Source organism: Bactrocera neohumeralis, chromosome 2, assembly GCF_024586455.1.
Source record: "Bactrocera neohumeralis isolate Rockhampton chromosome 2, APGP_CSIRO_Bneo_wtdbg2-racon-allhic-juicebox.fasta_v2, whole genome shotgun sequence".
NCBI classification, from domain to species: domain Eukaryota; kingdom Metazoa; phylum Arthropoda; class Insecta; order Diptera; family Tephritidae; genus Bactrocera; species Bactrocera neohumeralis.
This window is the reverse complement of record NC_065919.1, coordinates 62,876,267-62,898,839: the sequence shown is the minus strand read 5'-3', so window position 1 is coordinate 62,898,839 and position 22,573 is coordinate 62,876,267. Positions and strand designations below refer to the sequence as shown.

General features: G+C 34.1%; 4 protein-coding genes across 15 annotated transcripts in view; 2 read left to right on the top strand and 2 right to left on the bottom strand.

Annotated features, from left to right (window-relative positions):
• LOC126759146 (uncharacterized protein DDB_G0287625) overlaps nucleotides 1-22,573 on the bottom strand; it is a 300,420-nt gene that overhangs the window by 9,525 nt on the left and 268,322 nt on the right. The gene's annotated exons all lie outside the window — the stretch shown is intronic.
• On the top strand, nucleotides 50-4,219 carry LOC126759300 (uncharacterized). Its single transcript, XM_050474039.1, has 8 exons — nucleotides 50-462; nucleotides 538-680; nucleotides 763-1,107; nucleotides 1,166-1,334; nucleotides 1,416-1,558; nucleotides 2,510-2,583; nucleotides 3,454-3,550; nucleotides 3,613-4,219. Exons 3-8 carry the CDS (start codon nucleotides 966-968, stop codon nucleotides 4,005-4,007), a joined length of 1,020 nt encoding a protein of 339 aa, XP_050329996.1. The 5' UTR covers nucleotides 50-462; nucleotides 538-680; nucleotides 763-965; the 3' UTR covers nucleotides 4,008-4,219.
• On the bottom strand, nucleotides 4,146-5,850 carry LOC126759201 (dimethyladenosine transferase 2, mitochondrial). Its single transcript, XM_050473898.1, has 5 exons — nucleotides 5,341-5,850; nucleotides 5,137-5,276; nucleotides 4,922-5,083; nucleotides 4,705-4,859; nucleotides 4,146-4,646 (listed from the first exon to the last, which is right to left on the bottom strand). The coding sequence occupies exons 1-5, from the start codon at nucleotides 5,798-5,800 to the stop codon at nucleotides 4,208-4,210; spliced, it is 1,356 nt and encodes a 451-aa protein (XP_050329855.1). The 5' UTR covers nucleotides 5,801-5,850; the 3' UTR covers nucleotides 4,146-4,207.
• Nucleotides 6,405-22,573, top strand: part of LOC126759060 (serine-rich adhesin for platelets) — a 65,942-nt gene continuing 49,773 nt past the window's right edge. For 3 of the 12 annotated variants that reach the window (XM_050473731.1, XM_050473723.1, XM_050473737.1), the window contains exon 1: nucleotides 6,405-7,573. In XM_050473731.1, coding sequence (XP_050329688.1) covers nucleotides 7,552-7,573 — 22 coding nt within the window. In that variant the 5' untranslated portion in view covers nucleotides 6,405-7,551. The remainder of the gene's footprint in view (nucleotides 7,574-22,573) is intronic. The other 9 variants (XM_050473714.1, XM_050473687.1, XM_050473664.1 and 6 more) reach the window with 9 other exon arrangements.

Here is a 22,573-nt window from a genome sequence, read left to right as displayed (position 1 = left end):
TTATATACTACATATGTTATTGTCAAAACTATGAGTTTCCAAAAGCTTTTATCTGTACTAAAATTGTTTTGTTTTTAATTTCTAAACAATTGTAATGGCTTTGATGACATTACGAATATTGCGTATGTCCATGATCGTTGTCAAGGAATTTACACAACCTGTTAAAAAATTATTTGTAAATGTCGCCCAACGCAATAAATTTTTTCGCAAATATATTATCAAACCCCCGGCCCGTGGTATGTGAATACATCGGAATTTTTTTACAGTTGACCATTCATTTAATGTGCCTTTTGAATTCCAAGGATACCATTGGTGTGAGAAATCTCTCCATAAGCTCATATCTAAAGATACGCAATTGGAACAACTAACCGAAGAAGGAACCATTGACTTAGGTGCAGCAATATGGGCGGAGATAGTGGTATTTTTAGGATGCTCAAAAGTTTTACTTGTGGAAACGAATAAGTAAAGAAATAGTTGTATTTTGTACAAACATAGTAGACAGATTGAATTGAAAATTTACATATTCTTATTATTTAGGCAAATAAAGCAGAAAGAAATGGCAGAAGAAGAATTAATAAAACAAGAACAAAATATAAATGAGTCGGTGGAAATTTTGCAGAATATATTAAATCAGCAAGCTATTTATATTGAACAGATAATAGTGGCCCTTGAAGAACTTGGTAAGTTTTAATTTAATATACATACTTACATACATATGTATGTAAGGGCATATTTTAAAATTCTGACTCCGCCTGATTCTAGGAAAACCAATCAAGCGCATTCCGCTTACATCAACATAAATTATTTAACCTCAAAATTAAATAAAAACAAAATATTGCTCGGTCTCTAATAAAGAATTATACATACGAAAGAACTTCTCATTTTATATACACATTCATTTAACTTCTCAATATTTGAAGAGTATTTTGTTCTTAAAAAATCGATTGTTTACTAATTTGAAAAGAATGGTGTTAATTGCATTACCAATTTTAAAGTTGTGTTTGCTGGGTATGCGTCAACTATCACGTCCAATTAGTAATTTCGTACGTAAGGAAGCAAAACAAAGCGAAATATTTCGGAAATACATTTGTATACCACCCGCTCAGTGTGAGTAAGGGCAGTAAAATCCTATGTATGAGAAATAATAACAGTCTCTCTTTGGCAGGTTTTCACTGGTGTGAAGTTACGCTAAAGATGTTGCTATTGAACTTAGGTCGACCGGTTAAGGTGGTGCCACTCAACGAAACAATGGCCCTTGAATTGGGCGCTGAACTATTGGGTGAATTAATTGTATTCGCAGTAGCAGCTGCGGGTTTGATTTTTGAAACGAAAAGGTATGTACGTAGTTAAGGTTTAATAGACCGTATATTATTTTTCGATTCTTCTTATTTTTCGATTGTACCACTATATTTAAGGCAATCTAAGAAAAGAGATTTTGAAATGAAAAGTGTGAATGTCCACAGTACAGATCTGATTGAAGCAACAAAAGTATTAGAATATCGACAGCAGAGGCAAAAAATGTATATTCAGGAAATCGCGCAAGCTTTGGCCGAACTAAGTGAGTATGTCAATAAAAACACGAAAAAAACGTTATTTCGGTTGTTTTGAAGCTAGAATACATATATTTCAAAATGTTTCCTTGCATATTAAAAGTTTATTTATTTACTTCAGACAGCCCCATCAATATAAAGAAATTGGAAACACGAAAAACTGTGCAAGAAAATAATGATAACCTATTTGAATATATGCTTTGAATATGCATAAAGCCAAAAATACTCGTATGTGTTTAAATTTACATATTTTCATCAATAATTTAACTCAACAATATCAAAGAGAGCATTAAACAAAATCATGATTTATAATATATTATAGTAAATATAAAATTCCCTTTTGTTTGCTATTTTTTGCGGTAATTCACATCAGAGAGCAGGCAATTACGTAAATTAAGAACTCTTTAGGGAAATGAGTCACAGATTATAAGCTGCTCCCAAAAGTCTAGTATTTTTACATAATGAAAAAAAATAATTTTATGCACATTCTTTGCTACACAAAATATTTATGTATGGTAAGAAATTCATTAACTCAAAGACTCAAGTTCTGTACTAATAATACTCCGCTGATTAACAAGTTTTTGCTCTTAGCGTGTTGCTCAGCTCGGCTTTGCTTATTGTGAGGACTGATTTGGCTTTTTTGTTATCTCTCTCACGACGCGCATCCAATTGGGGGGATCTTTTTAGGTTGAAGCTGTATAATTTCATTTAGTTTATTGTCTGAATGTAATGCTGGCTTTCGCCAAACTTCGCGTTTGTTTATCAACGAGCGTCGTGCAGTACAGACGATATAAAGCCAAACAATCTCGTCTACAGTGTTTCATATAGTTTCGTTAACTAATTTCAGGTATCAATAGTTCGACAATTTTGCGAAATATTAACATTAATTTTATAAAGAAAATATTCAATAAAGAAAATGAAAGGCGTCATATTTGTTTTTGTATTTTGCGCTGCTACAGTGTTCACACAGACCTCTACGGAGGTAATATATCCAGAACCTATTCTATTGGAAAAAGAGAAGTCAAACGCGGCAGTGAGTATGAATTGACGTTTTATAATTAATTAGTGCATCCGTGATATATCTACGAAACAATACAAAAGCTTATATTCGGGCGCTCCTATATGTACATATGTATGTGCTGCATATTTGTGTACATATTGTTTAATTGATGCGTTTGTTTTACTTTTTGCGCGATCACAAAGTGAGAAAACAAGGAAAAAGTTCTAAACTCTAATACCAAAAGTTTACATGCAAGAACCAGATTTCGGTCGATCTGTTTGTATGCCAGCTGTGTGATATACTGATCCGATCGCAACAATTTGTTCGGAGATTGTAGCATTACCTTGGAAAATAATTCATGTTAAATATCGTGAAGATATAAACGAAAAAAGTTGTCTGTATAAAAAGTAAATTTTGATTAATCAATTTGTATGGCAGCAATATGCTATAATGGCAGCTTCAAAAAATGAGCGGCTTCTCGGAGAAAAGTACATGTGCAAATGTCAGATCAATATCTCAAAAGCTGAGTGACTAGTTTGTGTTTTTTATAGGATCTTCAACATTTTTGGAGTTAAAAACTTCTCGGAAAACTTAACAAACCCTAATCAGGGTATAATAGAAACATATGAGGTCTTGATTTTCTGCAGCCGAAATCAATACCTTTAAGTAATCTTAAGAAATTTTCCTAATTAAATTTAATTCATTACACATCTAATACATACAATGAGAAATTAGCATGTTGCCCTTAATATGCTCCAAGTTGGAATAACCCTCAAACATGCTGATAAGGATCTATTTCTAAATGTTATTACATAGAAAAACAACATGATTATTGATAAGAATTTGAGTTTCTTCGAAATCTAACAGAAAGCATTACTTAACGAGATTTCTTTTTTATAAAAGGGGCGCATTCCACATTACTCTCCATCCCGCTGTAAGTCTAATGAGCTGCTTTACCCGGGCGATCATGCTGATGACTGGATTTGCGACTGTGCACCAGGTAAGATAAACTCGCTCTCAGCATTTAGTCATCAATATCAATACAAATACTTTTTTTCTTAGGTGCATTATACTATCCCGACTCGGATTCCTGTTATCCCGCCTTCCGACGTGGTCCTTGTGAAGCTGAGCACATGCTTATTTTGGCACGCAATGAAGTTTTACCGCAATGCATAAAGAATGATTGTAAAGTGGATGGATTGGTGAAAATTAACAATGTCTGCTATAAGATTGGCGATTCTGCTCCATGTCCAAATGCTCAATTGTCGTACGTGCTGGGTGTTAATACGGCGACATTGATGTTGGATTGCATAAAGTTGTCGATTTCTGTGAAGACGCGCGTAAGCTTGCTGGATGATGATGAACCGGATTATGATCTGAGCAAAGTTGATTTGTGTGCGCGCGGTTCGCAACGATCGATAGAAGGCACTTGTACGCCCAGTGTTAAAACAGAGTGAAATCCAAATGGAATGCCACGAATTTTCAATAATAAAAAGTAGTGTATTTTTTTTATAAACTCTTCACATAATAATAGTTTATAGTTAGTTCATGCGTACAAGATTTGACTTTTTCTTTAAAACTGAACTAAACAATAATTTTAATTAAACATAATTTACTTTTAATTACAACTATATACATAATTTTCAATATAACAAATTCAATAATTTGATACTGCAGCGTTAAGCTTACTTTTCTTAAGTGGTTTGGTTTGGCTGCTTTCAGTTTCAGTTTCTTTCACATCTTCAAAAGCTGTCTCCTCATTTGGCAAATCATCCTCTTCCGTTATGCCCATGTTTTCATCCGCGGCTGCTTCCAATTTTAACAAAGTGCTTTCAAGTGATGCTACGAATGCACTTTCACTATACTCGGGCCATTTTCGAAATTGTGTGAATAATGTCAGCATTTGACTTGCAGATAGATCACCGAATTGTGTGTAAATGTTTATATTCGGATAAAAATCACGATTACTCATAGTGGTGCAGCGCGTTGAGTATTGTGGCAGTTCTACATCATCCTCATCCGGATAAAGAGGCTTTAATGTTTCTGAAGGCACGCTGTTAACTATTAGACGTGGTCCACAACCTGGTATCCATTTTCTAAAACAAAAATTCTTCACATTTAGTATTTTAGTAATATTGTATACAAATAACATACTCTAGATTTGGTATTATCCGATTCCGACGGCTAACACAGTTCTGCTTGACAAAGTACCAAAGTGGTTGCAGGTCTTCGATCGGACAAAGATCTAAGAAGTTTTGACGTGGTACTATTCGTACCAAATATAAGTACTCGGGGTTAATAGATTGCACCTGCATAAATGAAATTGGAAAATTCAATACATACATATATCGCACAAGTTTATAATATTTACCTTTCTCAGACGACTACCTTTAATGGGTTTGTGTTCGATTTGATTTGGTAGAAAATGTTCTCGTGGTAACTGCGCGATGAAGCGGTATTCAAAGAGCATTTGAAAAAGCATGGATGTTGATCTATATATCATATAGCCCACATCATTTTTGCAGGTCAAATGCTATAAGTTAGCTTTTAGTAGTTGCATTAAATAATTGTAATGAAGAGACTCACTATGTAGATAGGCGGTGGTACTGCAAGAAACATTTCCATACGTCCCCAGCTGAACATACCATTTTGAAAAATGATAGAGTTTACAAGATGTTTGAAAAAATTGTAACAGCCCACGGCACCAAACAACAAAGCGCTGGGATCTATTAATATTCAGAAATAAAATTCTATTTTTTCATTTGTGGTGATAAAATTTCTACAAACTACCTTCATTGTGTTCACGTTTTGGCAAATCAGATAACATATCCGCAACTCGTGTGCCATTATCCATTCTGTCTTGAAATGACAACTTCCATAAGCTAACCAAATCATTGTGCTTTACTTTTACACGTTCCGGGTAGAGTGCATGAAAATCATGCAGCCCAGGAAGAAAGTGCTCCATCGCTTCTATAAGTATAATTTTTTTTAAACGGTCATCACGATTCAGTAGTTTGCGTGTAAATAAACCAATGCCGGGATTCATTTCAATAACGGTATCACATTTGGTTTGTTGCATAAAAGGCTGGATGGCATTGTCTATTTGCTCAACCAATTGGTCATCCGCTACATAGAAATGTGCCGGAACTTTGTGCCTTTTGTTGAATAATTTCTCTGGAAACAAATTCGCGTGTCGGGAATTTTTGTGTACAAAACGTCGTATATGAAACATTATTTCAGTAAAAGCCATTTGTGGTTTTTTAGAAAATTTTTATTATAAATGCATGTGTTCTATGCAAAACAAAGTGAAATTAAAGTCATATGGAAATCAACAATATTTACGAATGGTGCTGAAAATAAAATCGCAAAAACCGGACCTTTGGTGTGTAGTGCGTCATCTAGGGGGCGATAGTTGCGTTGATAGAAACTATATGTGGAAAATTCTTTAACTCAATAAAATACATTTTCTGGAAGAGTATACATCTTGTTTTAATAAAAATGTGCTTATGTTAACTCAAAAACATTATTTTTATTAGAAAATTCATCAGAATTAATAAAATTAACAGAGTATTTTGTGTTCCACTTCACTGCAGAGTTGTTTTAAAAAGTATCTAAAGTAACATATTATGTAAGTTAAAATGGTAAAGTTATTCATCGAAAAAAGATATTCAAATCAACTCTAAGTTAATCTTAATAACATATTATGAATTTATTAAAGAACTAATCGTAAACAAACGAATATTGAAATATTCTAAGTACTTTTTACAAAAAGAGTTGAGTACTTTAATAACTTAAAAACACAACCCTGACTGAAGAGTGGTAGCAGAGAACGTAAAGTGTTAATACGTTCTCCCGATAAACTACAAACGAAAAAGACTTCGAACGTCGAATTGTAGTGTTAGCGGAAAAATAAACTCAATGCACTTTTTAATCCAACTTTAAAAAATAGTGAATTAAAATAAGTTGTGAAAAATAAATACTTGCAAAAGTTACTTACAGTGTCAAATAATTAATTAAGTTATATTTCAAATCAGTGTGTAAAGCGTAAAGTTGATAATTCAGTGAAAAAATAATACGGCTTGCAATCGAAGTATGAAAGAAGGTGTGAAAATCAATAACAAAGCAAAATCGGGAAAAAGTGCATTTCTACTGGAGCGAATTGGTTAGTTGTTACAATTGGATAGTGTTTGTTTCAAAGCAATACGTTCAGTGTTAATTCATAACTAATTGGAATATATTGAATCCTAATAGGAATGTACAAAGTGTGTAGTTAATTTAAGTCTTCGATGTGCGGATAAGTCAAGATTAGCTAACGCGTTTTTCAATCCGGTACGGGCGTTGGTATGAGTATTCTTTTAATGAGAACAAGCAGTCCATGAGTTTGGTTATTTCATTGTGTTTCAACAATACTTTTGTTGTTTTTCACAATGTTCATTGCGTCCCGGCTTCCGTGATGTGAATTCATTATTTTTCATTTCCCCTATGTATTTGAATGTATATAAAAGTTTAATGACGGTGCTTTGTTGCGTTGCATTGAATTGTTTTCCAGCTAAAGAAACGTAGATATTACCTTTACTTTAAAATTTTTATTAGAAGTTAAAAAAAGCGAAAAGCACAATTTATGTAATAAACAAAAAGCCAACAAAATCAAAGTGATTTGACCAAAGCGTCACAGTCTTAAAAGCAAAACTGTAAATAAGGTCAAAGCAGAACCACCAACTTGTTTTGCTTAGTGGACGAACAAATGAAGTGGTGATTCATTGTCGTATAGTCGCACTAAACTACAACGAACGTTTATATTATTCATACGCTACGAAACTGGGTAAAAAACAGGCAGCGTGTCAACCAGTAACAAAAACGGCTAGTGGTCCGGTGTACTTTATACAATATTACGACATAAAACAACAAACTTTTGCAAGATTCTGGTATTGCGGCCACTTCTTTTGATTTTTGTGTGTAAACTCACTGCTGTAAAGACTTCAGTTACCACATTCATACAATATGGACGTTGCATCGCGAGGAGGTAAGTGTTAAGATCATGTCATACACAATGAAAGTCTTTCTTTATCCAGTTAATTATTAATTATGGTACTGGAATAGCTTATATACGTATGTATTTTAAAACATGAAAACCTGTTTATTTAAAATCATTTTCTTTCAAATTATAAATATTCTTCACCTAAAAAATTTTTGAATTTGTCAACTGAAGTTGCTTTCTTAGTAAAAATAATTTGTTTGTCAAATAATATTTATTATTGTGCAATTTAGCAGTGGCTAATTGATACATATCTGTACACATACATACATACATATATAAAAATTAATAATCTATGCTTCCTTTGGAGAATTTTAAGTCATGTTTGATATGCATCACGTTTATGATGTTAGTCTGATGGAATTATAGTTTCAGATTTCGCGTTTTTTTATTGATTTTGCTGCTGAAAATGTCTTTCATAAACAAGTATGAATATTGCAATAATTTTGTTGGCTCATCGGAGACTAAGCAAATATTTGAAGTAGTTCTTATATATGTTGATATATCAATATCTATTTAAGTGCAAAATCGCTACAAATATGTATGTTCACTTCAATCGTTGACCTAAATATGTCAATATATTCGTCAAAGTGTTTCCATTTTGGACAAACACCTACGTACATACCTTTGTACGTTTAAATAGCAACTATTGTGCCACAAACAAGTTTTTGTTTATTTGTAAATTCGGTCAGATGTCACATCCATTTGTATGCAAATACATATCCATACATAATATATGATATGTGGACAAGTAAATGTACATTTGCAAGCATGCAATGATTACGAAGCAACTGTGCGCGCCCAAATGCATATGAATCAACTACATAATTGCAAAATATTTACGCAATAAAATCTTTAAACATGTTGATGACTTCGATTGCGATTATGATGTATACATTATGCATTTATTTGTAATTTTATACTTAGACACGCGTATGAAAGTAAACAATTAATAAAATGTAAACAAGAAAATATATAACTGTTGTTGTATTTAAAAATAATATCTGAGTTTTGTAAAATTGATTATTATTTTTATTGGTTAGTCAAGTATTGACATAGAGTATTCTAAAAATTTTTAGAGATTTAAAAATTTTTCCATGAAGTTGTTTAAACCTTATAACCATATTTATTAATATTCAGTGTTTTTGTGTCTAAGCACAATCTCTATATAGGGTCAAGGACTGTCAAAACAACGATTTTTACTTTTCCACCAACAAAATACATATTGTATATCAAGCAGTTCACGCCAAGCTAATATTTTTCTTTTTATTTTGATTTTAATCGAAGTCTTCTAACTAGTAACTTATCTTTCCTGCTTGAGTTGCTTAAAAATATTTTTGTTTTATCGTCAGCAGTTATTTTCAAGTAATGAAATAAGTTCATTTCTTTCGCCTTGACGAATAGTCAAGGTAGGTAAGACCTTACATCATATCTTATCAACAATACTTAGGCTGATAAATAAAAATAAGCATGAAAAAAGCCAAAGAAGGAAATGTATAGTATAAGCATACACACATGTGGTATGTAATATACATATTTATATTATTTTATAATGCCGAAAGGTTGGCCAATTTTATAAAGTTTAGTTAATGTGAAGTAATTGTTTGTAATTATGTGCTTATCTGAATTTGAATAAAATTGTTGTAAATAATCGATGAATGTTAAAATAAATATTTATATCTTGAAAAGGCTAAAAAATATGTATAAATGGACATGGTGATGAGCTGAGTGGATTTAGCCATATTCGTCGGCTGGTCCTTCAGTTTTTTGACATGTGATTCTGATATTTTGAACACGTCATTTTCTCCCCAAGAAGCTGCTCATTTTTCGGAACCGCCGATAATCGAATACTATAACATATAGTTGATGTACAAACTGACCGCTTAAGATCTGGTCTCTCTCTAGATGCAAAATTATTATATTTAACCAGATACAGATTTTAACAGAAGTTTTTCCTTGTATTATTTGCCACTTGCACTGGAGTGTGCATTTCCAAATGAGTCACGCTTACCGTTTATACTATGAATATATAGATTACCGTACAATATACAATTCGCTTCTAAATATTTGAATAGATTACTTTTGTACATTTGCGATAAGCCTAAATCATCTTGATGCATGCCACACCCTCGATTTCGCCATCGCCTGCTCATGCCTCTGTGTGGGTTATTTCGGCGCGCTTTTTCTTCATTTGCGGCAAGCTTGCAAATCCCCAAGTAAACACAACTTACATATGTACATACATACTCACGTAGATTAACATACATACGTACAAATTATTTTACATACACACAAATGTATGTATGTAAATGTAAAAACAATTTACCAACTTCATTGCGTTTTGCAACCGGCGTTCGTGTTGGCCGTGACGTGAATGAACTCTCTAACAGCGGTCCGCGATTTTGTCGGTTTTGCTGGGCTGAGATTTGCGGCCAGTGCAGCACATGCGCCGCGGCGTGTACTCGCGTCGTATGTGTATGAACAACTTTATTATGCCAAAGTTGTCGCACATTGGTCTGGATGATGACGGGCTGCGTCGGCACTGCCAAAGCCTGGTCGCTGCGCCGTGGCCAAGCCCGCTTGCTTGATTGCCTGCGCATTCGTATGATTCATTCAGCGCTGGAACGAACGTACGTACGAATTATACGCATACTCGCAAAGAAAATAATAAAGGAACAAAGCAACTCCAAATAAAAAAGCGTACTCCATTGAAGTAACAGTGATATAAAAGAAAAAGAATAACAAAACGAAAATGTCGTAAAGTTATTATGTTTTTTTTTTTTTTTTTTGCATTTTTGTACATATGTGCTTGAGTTGTGTGTGTGTTTGTAGCTAGTGCGCGCAGGCATTATTATTATTGTTAATTTTCCATGTATAAAAATCAGCGGAATAAATTTAGCGATAAGAAGGGAATTAAATGTATTATATTGCATTATGTGCCACAGCAGAGTGTACATACGTGGAATTCGAATGAATCAAAGTAAATCTGAGTCACACACCTAATTCTACATTGTTGTATATGTATGTAAATTTGTTTTTGCTTTTTGTTTTTAGATGAATCTATAATACTCTAAGGTTCAACTTTTCCTAAGAAGAACTTGAGTTTGAAGGAACAACGTCTGATAGTGTTTAAGGTGGGATCCTGCTGGCGACAGCTTAACTCCACGGTGCTCAAAAGCACAACGGATCAATACAATGCGTCGATCAGCGCCCTGAAAACTGGGTAACGATTTTCAGTACCAATCGGCAGTGTGGCATGGACACACTAACCACCTTGGTAGGGCTCGAGGCCCATCTAAAACCTCTGCCGTACTTTGGGTCCGGCACCCGGTTGCAATGCAACTCCACATTCGACTGACAAAGTCAGTTCTTCCCGCGATTTGGGTTTTAACCACAGCCACCACGAATCTCCACAAAGGGCCAAACCCAATGAGCAGACTGGAGCGAACTCCAGGGGCTACTGCTCTCCGTGGTACCAGGTTAAAGTCTTTGGTATTGACCTTGTAGCCGAAGCTACGACCAGTTGAGCTTCCATACAGCCCTGCACTGGTGACCAGGATCTTAGTCGCCTCTTACGACAGGCATGCCTTACCGCGGGTATATTCGGTTTCCCCTCGAACCCAGAGGGGTCCCCCCGTACCCGCAGGGGGAAGTTTGAAGGAACAGTTTGTATGTCAGTTATATGCTATAGTTGTCCGATTTGAAGAATCTTTTCGGATGTTGTAGCGATGTCTCGAATAATAATATACGCAAAATTTCCTGAAGATATCTTGTCAAACATAAAAGTTTTCCGTACAAGGACTTGATTTTGATCGATCAGTTTGTATGGCAGTTATATGCTATAGTTTTCGGATGTTGTAGCGATGACTCATATATTAATATACGCCAAATTTCCTGAAGATATCTTGTCAAATATAAAAGTTTTTCGTACAAGGACTTGATTTTGATCGATCAGTTTGTATGGCAGTTATATGCTATAGTTGTCCGATCTAAACAATTCCTTCGCAGATTTTAGCAGTGCCTCGAATAGTGATCTATTACTAATTTCATGAAGATACCCTGTCAAATATAAAAGTTTTTCATACATGAACTTGTTTTTGATCGTTCTCTTTGTATGGCAGTTATATGCTATAGTGTTTCGATATCGGTGATTCCGACAAATAAGCAGCTCCTTAGGGAAAAAGAAATGTGTGCAAAATTCCAGATCGCCACCAAAGACCGAGGGATTAGTTCTCATATATGCAGACAGCTAGACGAACAGTCTAAATTGACACATGTCGTCACTCAGACTATTCATACATATACATACATATTTAACATTTAAAAATTGTCATACAATTTTATCAAGTCTTATTGATTAGTCTTTCAATCTATCGCCTATCGCTCTCTCTTTACCCTCTATCTCCCTCTTTCTCTTGGCAATTTCTTATGCCAATGTTGCTCTATAAATATGTTATCTTATCTTTTATTTGCATTGAATTCAGTCTCTCTAACATTTACTCAATTACTTATCGTAGTTTCGCAGATTTTAAAGCGTTCAAATTGCAAATGTTGTTATTATTACAAAATTACCCGGACTTGATAAGAACAAAATTGTCCAATAAAATTTGTTGTTTTTTCTCTTATTTGTGTAATAAAACTTTCTTTATGCCTTCTGTATGTCTTCAAAAATTTTTTAATAAATTTCACCCACCGTCATACCGGATGACTTATAATCGACTATTTAGAGCGGAATAGTAAGGAGTTTTAGAAATGTTTCCATTTGAGATAAACTACAATGGTCAAGCACATGAACCACCACGTAGAAATATACAATCGATTACAAATTTGCGCCAATAATATTACTTATCGATTCAAAGAGGGTGAGATCGCCGTAATAATATCAGTATCCTTTGATCAAAATTGAGCCGGACTAACAAAAAAACTACACTTTCAGGTATTTTAATATACATTTTTATTATCGCCTACAAAAAAGGGTTCAAACATGCCAAGATTTAATCTGAATTTCCAGTCACTTGCGTTAAGCCTCGTTGTGGATAATGCTCATTGTCTTTATCGAATTTTGTTTTTGTTTTGGTTTCGATTCACTTTTGGAGCGTTATTTGTTAGATTCTTCGACAGTGTCGACGTCATTTTCATAAACCCATGACTCGCTATCAGTAAAGATGAGTGTAGGGTCCTCAGCTATGTTGTCAAGCAATACTTTTGCGACCTCCACTCCAAGTCGATTCGGGCATTGATACACTTGTACTCGAAACTTTAATTAAAATTTCTAGAGTCGATCCAAAAGAGAGTTCTGTGTCTCTGCTCTTTGAATTTGATCTTTGGTGTATATCTCAGTTTGTCGAAGCGTATGTAAAAATATAATATAAAATAACTTTTAGTACTCAGATGAAGTCTTTTGAGTCGGAGAGTATATCTACAATATCAAGAGAAAAACGTCAAATAGCAAAGGGTTCAGCCAGTTTATGCAGGTAGATTCAGTTGTGAAGTACCGGAATATAGGAAGAAGGTCTTTTAATTTACCAATACGATCTCTCTCATACGAATATTTAATTTTTTAAATTAAAAATCGAATTCAGTCGCCGCCACTCCCATCCAATTTAAATCTAATTAGTAAGATTACTTTTCCTCATGAATCACTTCACAATTCTTCTAACAGTAATATGCATTGTAAAGAGTGAATATAAATTGTATGTTCGAAGATGTAGATTATTCGTAATGAAATGGTAACTACAGGCCTTAGAAAGACCTTCCACTTTTAAATGGTACACCACCATAAACTTCCTCCAAAGTACATTGACTTGCTGTTGAGGTTTTCTTCACATTAAAGTAATGGAAAAACTCCCCACAAAAATACTTTTTTAAGCAAAAAGTTCGACATTTTTCAAAAATTATTGTTATTTTATTTTGACACATACTGAAACAGACGCACAAGGATAGTAGATTTTCAACGCTTGTTCGGAAAATTAGAACAATGGAGTAATAATCAAGTTACGCCATTCCTTGGCGCTTGGATAGCACGAATATAGTTGTAGACCCAATAGAACCTTAACGCATACCGCATACTAACCTCTACCAACAAGGTTATCTCTAATTTAGGTGATTATAAAAATAACCATTGTCCAATTTGTTGACATATGCGTTTATGATTCTGACAATAAAAAACGGTTATAAATCGCTTATAATGTTAACGAATTTATGATTTCATAAATATGCCAATATAATACATAACATTGACATACATATATTTAAATAAATAGAATATGTGTATATTCATAAAAAATAGCCTAAGCAACTACTTAGAATATAACAGCTTTAAAACACCAAGGCAAAAATGCTCGTATTTGGGTCGTTTGGTCAAAAGTCCATCGATCCGAATATGCACATAATAACTACACGACAACTGTAAATACACAAAATGTGAGTTAAAGAACTCATAAACGAACATAACAACTTGTGTTGTGCGCAACAAGTTATGACTTAGTTAGTACTCTCTTCAACCGGTACGTCAAAGTGTCGAAATAGCAACAAAGCTATGAATAACTTCTGTTATCATGTGACAACTGACGTTTGGTCATTCACACTGTTGCATGCTGAACGTGGATGCGAATAGAAACTGGGGTTATCAAGATGTAACAGAGACTTATCATATGCAGTTGTCGGTTGGCTTGAAGTAGGATAGTTGAATTTTTTACTGAAATGAGTTTTCGGCTGAATTTTAATATAGCGATTTGACGGCAGATTGAGGTTAGGACATAAGTTTTAATTAGGAAAGTCTGATAAATCGTTTCGATATTGTTATTAAATTAGAAGTTGTTTAGTGAGCTGGAACTTCTATAGCAACTAGAGAAAGTCCTTTTGCTCCTCACAACTTATCTGCTAATACGAAATGTGGAAACTGATTGGGTTAGGTTAAACTTGATGACTGATACGTCATACAAACTCTACAGGACTTTAACCTGGAGGTAGGCAAAGTAGGGGTCAAAGGCGGTGATAACTTTTCCGTTTGTCTCAAATTCCTTCCTGACTAGTGAATTTTTCAAGTTTTTAAATTAAAAGAAGTTGCACGGGCCAAACCTGCAGGCTACTGTAAATGGATATGTAGCTTGACCAATTCGGTCGTGACGACGACGGACGGGATGGAGCCGGTGTTTCACAATTTTGGAAGGTCAGTTTTTCCTCTGACGAATGGGATCGTTTTTCGTTCGATCATACCATGTCAATCCTAAAAATAGGTGGTCATTAGTAAAGAGAGTTTTCGCCTTCTTCGAAGCAACTTCGCCGATTGACGAGTTACGTGGTTCCACAATATCTCATGTATACTAGTAGAATCATGCTTCTTCGATGGAAAGAAATACTGCTGTGAAGTGGTCTCACGATTGATTGACCGGAATCAGCAAATCAGGCACCCAACGACAGCCTTTTCACGCCCAATATATTATCAACAGAGGAAGAGGAGACCACCACTCCTTTGGAAAAACCAGGTGGAGAAGGACCTGACTACACTTGGAATCTCCAATTGGCACCAAACAGGTAGAACGACTAGCGCGCTGTTGTAAACTTGGCTTTAACCGCGGAAGCGGTGTCTAGGCCAATCAGCTATCTTGCACACCTTCAAACGACGCTCTGCCAAACTAAATCGTCAACTTTCTTCATGATATTTTCGTCGTTTTTGGGCTAACTTCGCATATGTTTCATCAAATATCTCGACTTCTGTAGAAATTCAGGCGAAGGAAGGACTTAAGGGGTTGATAGCCACCAAATGAGTGTTAGTTAAAGTTTAACTACATAAATTTCGGTTCGGGATTAGTTCATGTAGCTAAGCTGTCTTTAACATGCTATGAATTTGACTCTGCTTACGCTGAAGAGTGCCAATATAATTTGAGTATTATCTATATGATCAATTCCCTAGTACCATTTTAAGTTCACACCTAAAGGTTATCTGAATAAATTTGCGATTTATTTTTTTTATCACAAACAATGAGGTTCGATTTCATTTTTTTTTCCAGCACATCACGGGAGTTCTGCCATATAAGCGTATGACTTATACATATATGTATTCAAATACGCACGAATTCATACGAGAATATATAAAATTCGTTAGAAACTCATAAGATTTGTTAAAAGTGCTAATTTTTCCGTACATAAGTACGATATTTTGTTTTTGTGTGTGTTTCAGTTCATTTGCGGTTCCTTAGGGTACCCCAACCCCAATAGAATAGAGGAATAGAGGGAAATAACAAAATATTGTAATATATTCTGATAAATGTGGTGACATACTAATCGCTGTAGTATGAGTCACCTTGCAAATGAAATTACCCTTCATATGGTCTGTAGATTGCGTCTTATATACCATATTTAGGTGTGTATGTTTATATCGTTAAATATTTCACTCCCATTCTCAGAACTTTTTGGTTAAATTTTATTTTGATAACATTTTTGATTAACTTCATAAAAAAATTTATTTTTTCTTCGTTTAAGGGGTTTATTTTCTTCGACAAGCCGATGAAATCGCACTTTAAGAAAACTTTTTAAAATTATTTAAGTTTTGAAGTCTAACAAAAATATTTATTTTTAATTCCACAAACTTCCACTGAATGTGACTAATGAACCCATTTTTTATTTTAAAATATTATTTTTGTATTGAAAAAGGCTCCATTATAAGATGGCTATTTTTTCTGCTAATACTTTTGAATGCGAGGTATTATTTATCATAATTTTGCATTAAAGCAGGAAAATAAATAATATTCAGTATTCAAAAAAGTGTTTCCTTGAGCTTAGGTTTGGTTAAATTAAAAGGTCGATCTATAAACGGAACCAACTTGAATAGCTGAGAATATCGGTCTGTTGTGATACCACTCGATCCGATATTGATGATTGATATAAGTATTGATTGAGAAGACTCTCAGGAATCGACAGACCGTTTGGAGCTTGTCACAAATTTTTTGATACTAATATCTATTCCGGGTGAAATATGACTGTGGAGAAATTTTCAACCCCAATCTTGCAAAAGCTGGCCAATGGAGGCGGAAGTGCCTGGATGTTCCCACCTCATCTGCCTCAATACAATTTTAATAGTCTGATAAGATTTTTAACCTTATTGAATGCGTGCGTATTGTACAATAATGTTCGTTAAGAACTCCTAAGATTGCGGCAATATGAACCATACTGCGAGTAAGTTGTTCAGTGGATCTCCTCGGTTCTGTACTAGACTCACGAAAAGTCTATATCTAGAACGCAAGAGGACAATGCATACTAAATTTTGCAGTTTCCAACGATTGCGTCATGACCATGCCTCCCGTCAAGTTTGAAAATAAAGTTGCTTTATCAAAGCTAGTATTTCGGATATATTGTTGGAGTGAATGAGCCTCTTCTTCAGCGACTTCGCCCCGTCGACATATCCCTCGTTCATAAATGAGATGAAAAAAACCTATCAGGAATAGCCTCTGTCTAAGTTTTCAGGGATGCAATTGAAAGAGGACATAATTTTAGTAGGTCCCAGTTTTTACTTTTTCATGTTCCTAGCTTCCCTGTATCTTATAGCGATCTACCTGTTTTTTGAGACATCATAAATAATAACAACAGACCTACCGTACCTTTTAAGGGGTGATCCATTTCGAGGTTCCCTACTTTTTTTTTTAATAGAAAACACAGAAACTTGAAATTTAATAGGGAATTTTTATTATTATTCGAAAGAAAACTCTTTGGCATTTATTTTTTGAAGATAATATTTTTCAAATGTACTCTACGTCCAAATAATAGTCGGATATCATGTCGCGATAACGGTCGTCGTTGACGCGTTGATTTTTGAAGAAATATGCACTGATGATTCCACCGCCTCACAAACCACACCAAACCTTTGTTTTTCCTGGAAGAAATGGCAGCTCTTGGATCTCCTCAGGTTGCTCTTCGTCCCAAATGCGGCAATTTTGTCTGTTATCCTTGAGCCATAAATGGGACTCATTGCTGAGCAAAATTTGGTTGGAAAACGTCGGTATCTCTACTTGGATCACTCGTTATTATTGTGATTTTGTAACAAATTAAGTTATTTCGATAATAATTGCACCGTGTACCGAATACACTTTCGCACAACGATCGCACGATTAGTTGTGAAAAGCGCTTGCGTAGTGGGGTGAGTTATGAAAGAAAGCGCGTCGAATGCGCTTCACAACAATTTGCAAAATATTAGCGATCTTTGTTGTTGTGCGAACAATGAGCAAAAAGCAGCTTACAAGTAAAAGCTATTCATTTAAAATTTGTTGCACTGAAGTTGTTAATTTGCAAAGCCAGTGACGGTCAGTGTCAGCAGTTGTGATTGTCTGGGCTGCAGCTGCCGCTCGGCCAGTAAATGAAGCACGTTTCCATTCCGTTTTCATTATCAAGGCGCGCGTGCACTACTTTCTGGCATACACATACATATATATCGTGTACTCGCATGTACTTGTATATTTGTGCATAAATATTATTCCGCTGACGAGCATGCCCAAAGTCAGCTAAACATTCGCGTATGTCGGCATGTAGCTTAGTTTGTTGTAACAAAACTCATTTGTTTGCATGCAAATAGTTTAGCGGCGTGTAATCAGTTGTCGGCGCGCAGCGGATATGCGCTCAAATGCAGCTTTTTTACGACCGAAAGTGATATTCTCAGTGGCAGCGGAGTAACGGATCAGAGTGCAGCAGACGCCGCTGATTAATTAATGACACACTGGGCCACTCGGCATCTGCATAAATTCATATTTTCCGTCTGTCTTATCGTTCGGGTTTTGTATCCGCAAGTACATGTGTGCAGTTGTGTGCAAAATATTAGTAGTATTTGTATTAAAAGAATCATCCATAAACACATACTTTTTGGAAATGATTAACACTCCCTTGAATAAATGTTAGTTCCTTTCTTAGCCAAACAAGTCTTAAGGGGTTGAACAATACAAAAGTTTACTCATCTGTAAATATTACATTGCTCCAATCATGTTTGATTTTCATGCGCCCAATGCAACCCTTTCAATGTGCTTTTGAAAGTAAGGATTTGATTACAATGCGTTCGTTATTGCTGCGTTCGGAGCCAGAACTCTGAGGTCTTTCCCCTATGGTATTTAGAAATATATCCCCTTTTAAACATAATTTTTTTTTTTACTTTAGCTTTGTCCTCACTTTTAGTTGTCACTTGACCCCTCTTCTTTCTGGGCATGTCACCTACTTTTCCATTTTCTCCATAATGGTCTAACCTGGAATTTACGTAATTTGAATTTTTTATAATATATTTGGCACCTTTGGACGCTTTCGGAAAAGACTGCCTAAAAACGTTGCTTATACTGAGAACTATTTTTTTTTGTTTCACGGCAAGTCGTGACACATTAAAACGATCGAAAAAAGCTGACCGAGCTCTAACGTTCTTCGTGAATTGATGCAAAGGTTTTGAATGCACTGTAGGGTAAATTTTTCTTAGATCGTATAATATAACAAACATAGAAACAAAACGTCAAAGTACTGTTTTGATTTTTAAAAGGTTACATGGGTTTACGGGTTTCAAAAAATCGAATTTTTTTTATTGTCTTATTAAATTCTACAACACTTCTAGAATATTGTCCTAAATTTTCAAGTTGATCCGAGTAATAGTTTCGGAGATACAGCCTTGAGAACTTGTGCGCTCGAGGCTACTTAGGCTAGACGCCGTCTTTAAGCGCGTTTTTCTCAAACTATGTTTGTAAAGACGGTTGGCGAGATTTTTCGAGCACTACTCATCCGATCTTCATGAAATTTTACACAGGTCTTTGAGATACAATTCTTAAGGACTTGAACGAAGGATTTTTACAACGATTTACGATTACAACTATTTGAAAAAAATATCGCAAAATTTTCACTGAAATTTTATTTTTTTTTTGTAAAAATGTCTGCCAAAAATGCAATTTTCAGTTGTTACTTTTCCTTTGTCCAAGTTGTAAGTAAAGGTTTTAACTAAAACATATCTTTTTTTACTTTGGATGATCCTGTAAGGAGTTATCCTGCCAACGCGGGCGCATCTTTTTTCCGAGAGGTCACCGGAAATGGCGTCGCAATGGCCGAGTTTCAAATATTTTTTTCCAACAATTTCAGAAATTCTTTTTTAATAGTGTATGTTTGTAACAATAAAGAATTCTTATAAAATATTTAATTTTTATATGAGAAAACAATTTTTGAAAATATACTGTTTTTTACCCGATGAAACCTATATATCCACTTAAATTTTAATAAAAATAAATTTTTCTTTATGATTTCGATAGACTATTCTTTTAAAAATAACTTACTTAAATTCTAAATCGATGTCTGAAATAGTTTCTAAAATTAATAAATAAATTTAAAACTTAAAAATAACAGTAGTTTCCTCAAAAATCGGGTTTTCTTTAGGCCATCACTCTAGATGTCGCCTAACACTTGGTAAACTATATTTTGTGAGCAATGTTATTATTTTGAACACTGCTGTATGCATGTACATTATTATGTACATATTTCAAATCTCCACGGTCATGGGCATGCATAAATAGATTTGAGTGAATACGAGTATGCCTATATGTAACCGTTGTATATAATTTGTTGTTTTATTTACAATATGAAAGTGAACTTATAAAAGTTATAAATTTATAAATCATATTTATAGTATTTTGATTGTGTATGTATGTCAGAATACGAGTTAAGCTTCTAATTATATGTAGAAGCATAGCCTCCAAAATTTACATACAGGGTTGTTATTGTTGAAATGCTACTCTGCTTGGATTTTCAACATTTAACTGCAAAGTCAACATCAACATAAATATTAAATACTCGAGGCTTATGTTTTTATAATTTTGTCTAAGTGAATTTTGGACGGATACTGAAATATTCGTATTTGTAGTTGCTTGAATATATGAAATAAAAAGTAAATCTCTTCTCCGAGATTCACTGAGAATTTCGTATTCTTTACAGGCGTTATTTGATAGTGTATTGATAGAAGTTTGCTTTTTGCTATTAATTTCTTTAATATAAATTGAAATCCGACTTAAGCCGACTTTTTGCTAATGTTAAATGTTATTAGCTTTATATTTTTATAGCAGTGTTAAGCAGCTTCATTCTCATCTACGTAAATCAACAACTTTTCGATCATTTGTTGTATACCACCAGAAACTCGCCACTTCCAAAGCCTTTAATGAGTTTATTGATTGATTTTATTATAACTGGTTGAACTACCTCAACTTTATACTAATTAATCCGCTAATTAATACACATTTATACTCTCTAACTTCAATTAAGTATCGGCGATTTGGTGTCTGACAGTAAAAAGCGCTTAAAAATTCTGAATTATCGTACCAATAATATTCAAAGACTCGGTGTTTTTTTTCCAACACAATTTTGCAAAATTTAAAAAAAATAAAACTTTGAGATATTACTGACTTTCTTCGTCACGTCATTGGAATATTTAGCAATTGTTCAGAAACACATAATAATAAACTCGAGTTTGTTGCGTAATTTTAACGTACTTTCAAGAACTTTAATTTTAGAAAAATAAAAAGGGCTAAGTTCATTCACCGGGAATTTTATACTCTTTACATGGTTATTTGAAGTGATAATATGGCAAACGTCATTTAATATTTTTCAAATACATTTTTAAGTAAAAATTTATTCCGCTATCATTTTTATAGCAGTGTTAAGCAGCTTCATGTTTATATCTACGTAATCAACTTATATCATTTGTTGAACCACCAGATCGCCACTTCAAAAATAGTTTATATTGAAGAAACTGGTTGTCAACTTTATACTAATTAATCCGCTAATTAATCACATTTAAGAAAATATCTATACCGAATTGTAATCGGCGATTTGTTCTGACATATGGTTTTCTGAATCCAAAATGTGACACTTCCAAAAATTTTGAGATAACGTTTTTATTCGTCATTGGAATACTTTAGTGATTTTCAAAACACATAATAATAAACTCGAGTTCGTTGCGTTATTTTGAACTGTCTGGTTTAAATATGGAAATGCCACATATAAAATGGTCTGTCAGTTTAAACATATAGTACCTATGTAAAAAAATTTTTTTCTTAGTTTTCGATAGTTTATATATCCTGTGAAATCGGCGAGGTCGTATCTTAAATAGTTTTTGAATGGCAGCGTTCTAAATAGCGACCGCTCAGAGGTGCAAACATATATAAGTGAAACTTTAAACGCGTTTTTCTCGAAACGAAATTTTTCAAAATTGCTGACATTATAACTCAGCGAGAAATTGACCGATCGGCTTCAAATTAAAACTGGATATAGTTGAATACATTTGCTATACAATAGACTACGATCTTTTTGATTGGTTGAAAATTGTCAATTTGGCATTAAAAAAACGACCATTTTTTTCGTAAAAAACGATTTTTTTTTTTCAAAATTACGCCATTTTCTTAATTTTTGATATTTTCCAAAGATCGTAGTTCATTGTATAGAAAATATATTTGTAAAAAAAAATTTTCTTATGTAGCTAAAAATATACTTTATTACGTCCATAGAAGGTCGAAACATTCAATCTAGCACTTTCTTTTAAAAAAATTCACGAAAATCGCCTAATTTTTCATGCGTCACACTGGTATAGCCCCTTAACATGGAGGATTCTGTAAAGGTATTATGAGATACTCATTTTCCACGGTTGAATGCGAGACATTTTTAACCTGCTATATTACCCAGGTAGGATGACGCCAGTACGGAGGGTATATTTCCCGCTCTACTGCATAACGGTGCAAATCTACTGTCCCACCGCGTTGTTAGTATTTAGCCAAGTAGATAGCAGGAGGCCAAAGTTATCTTCAAACCGAAACCGGGAAAGGAAAATAACTCGTTGCCAAAATCTTATAGACCGATTAGTCTAACCTCCTTCCTACTAAAAAGTATGAGATCTTCTCGATCTTATCAAACGAAAAATCCCACGAAACTTTAGAGTTCCGGCAGCATGGGTATATCAATGCAAATCGGTTGTTACTTAGAGAGTTCCTTAAA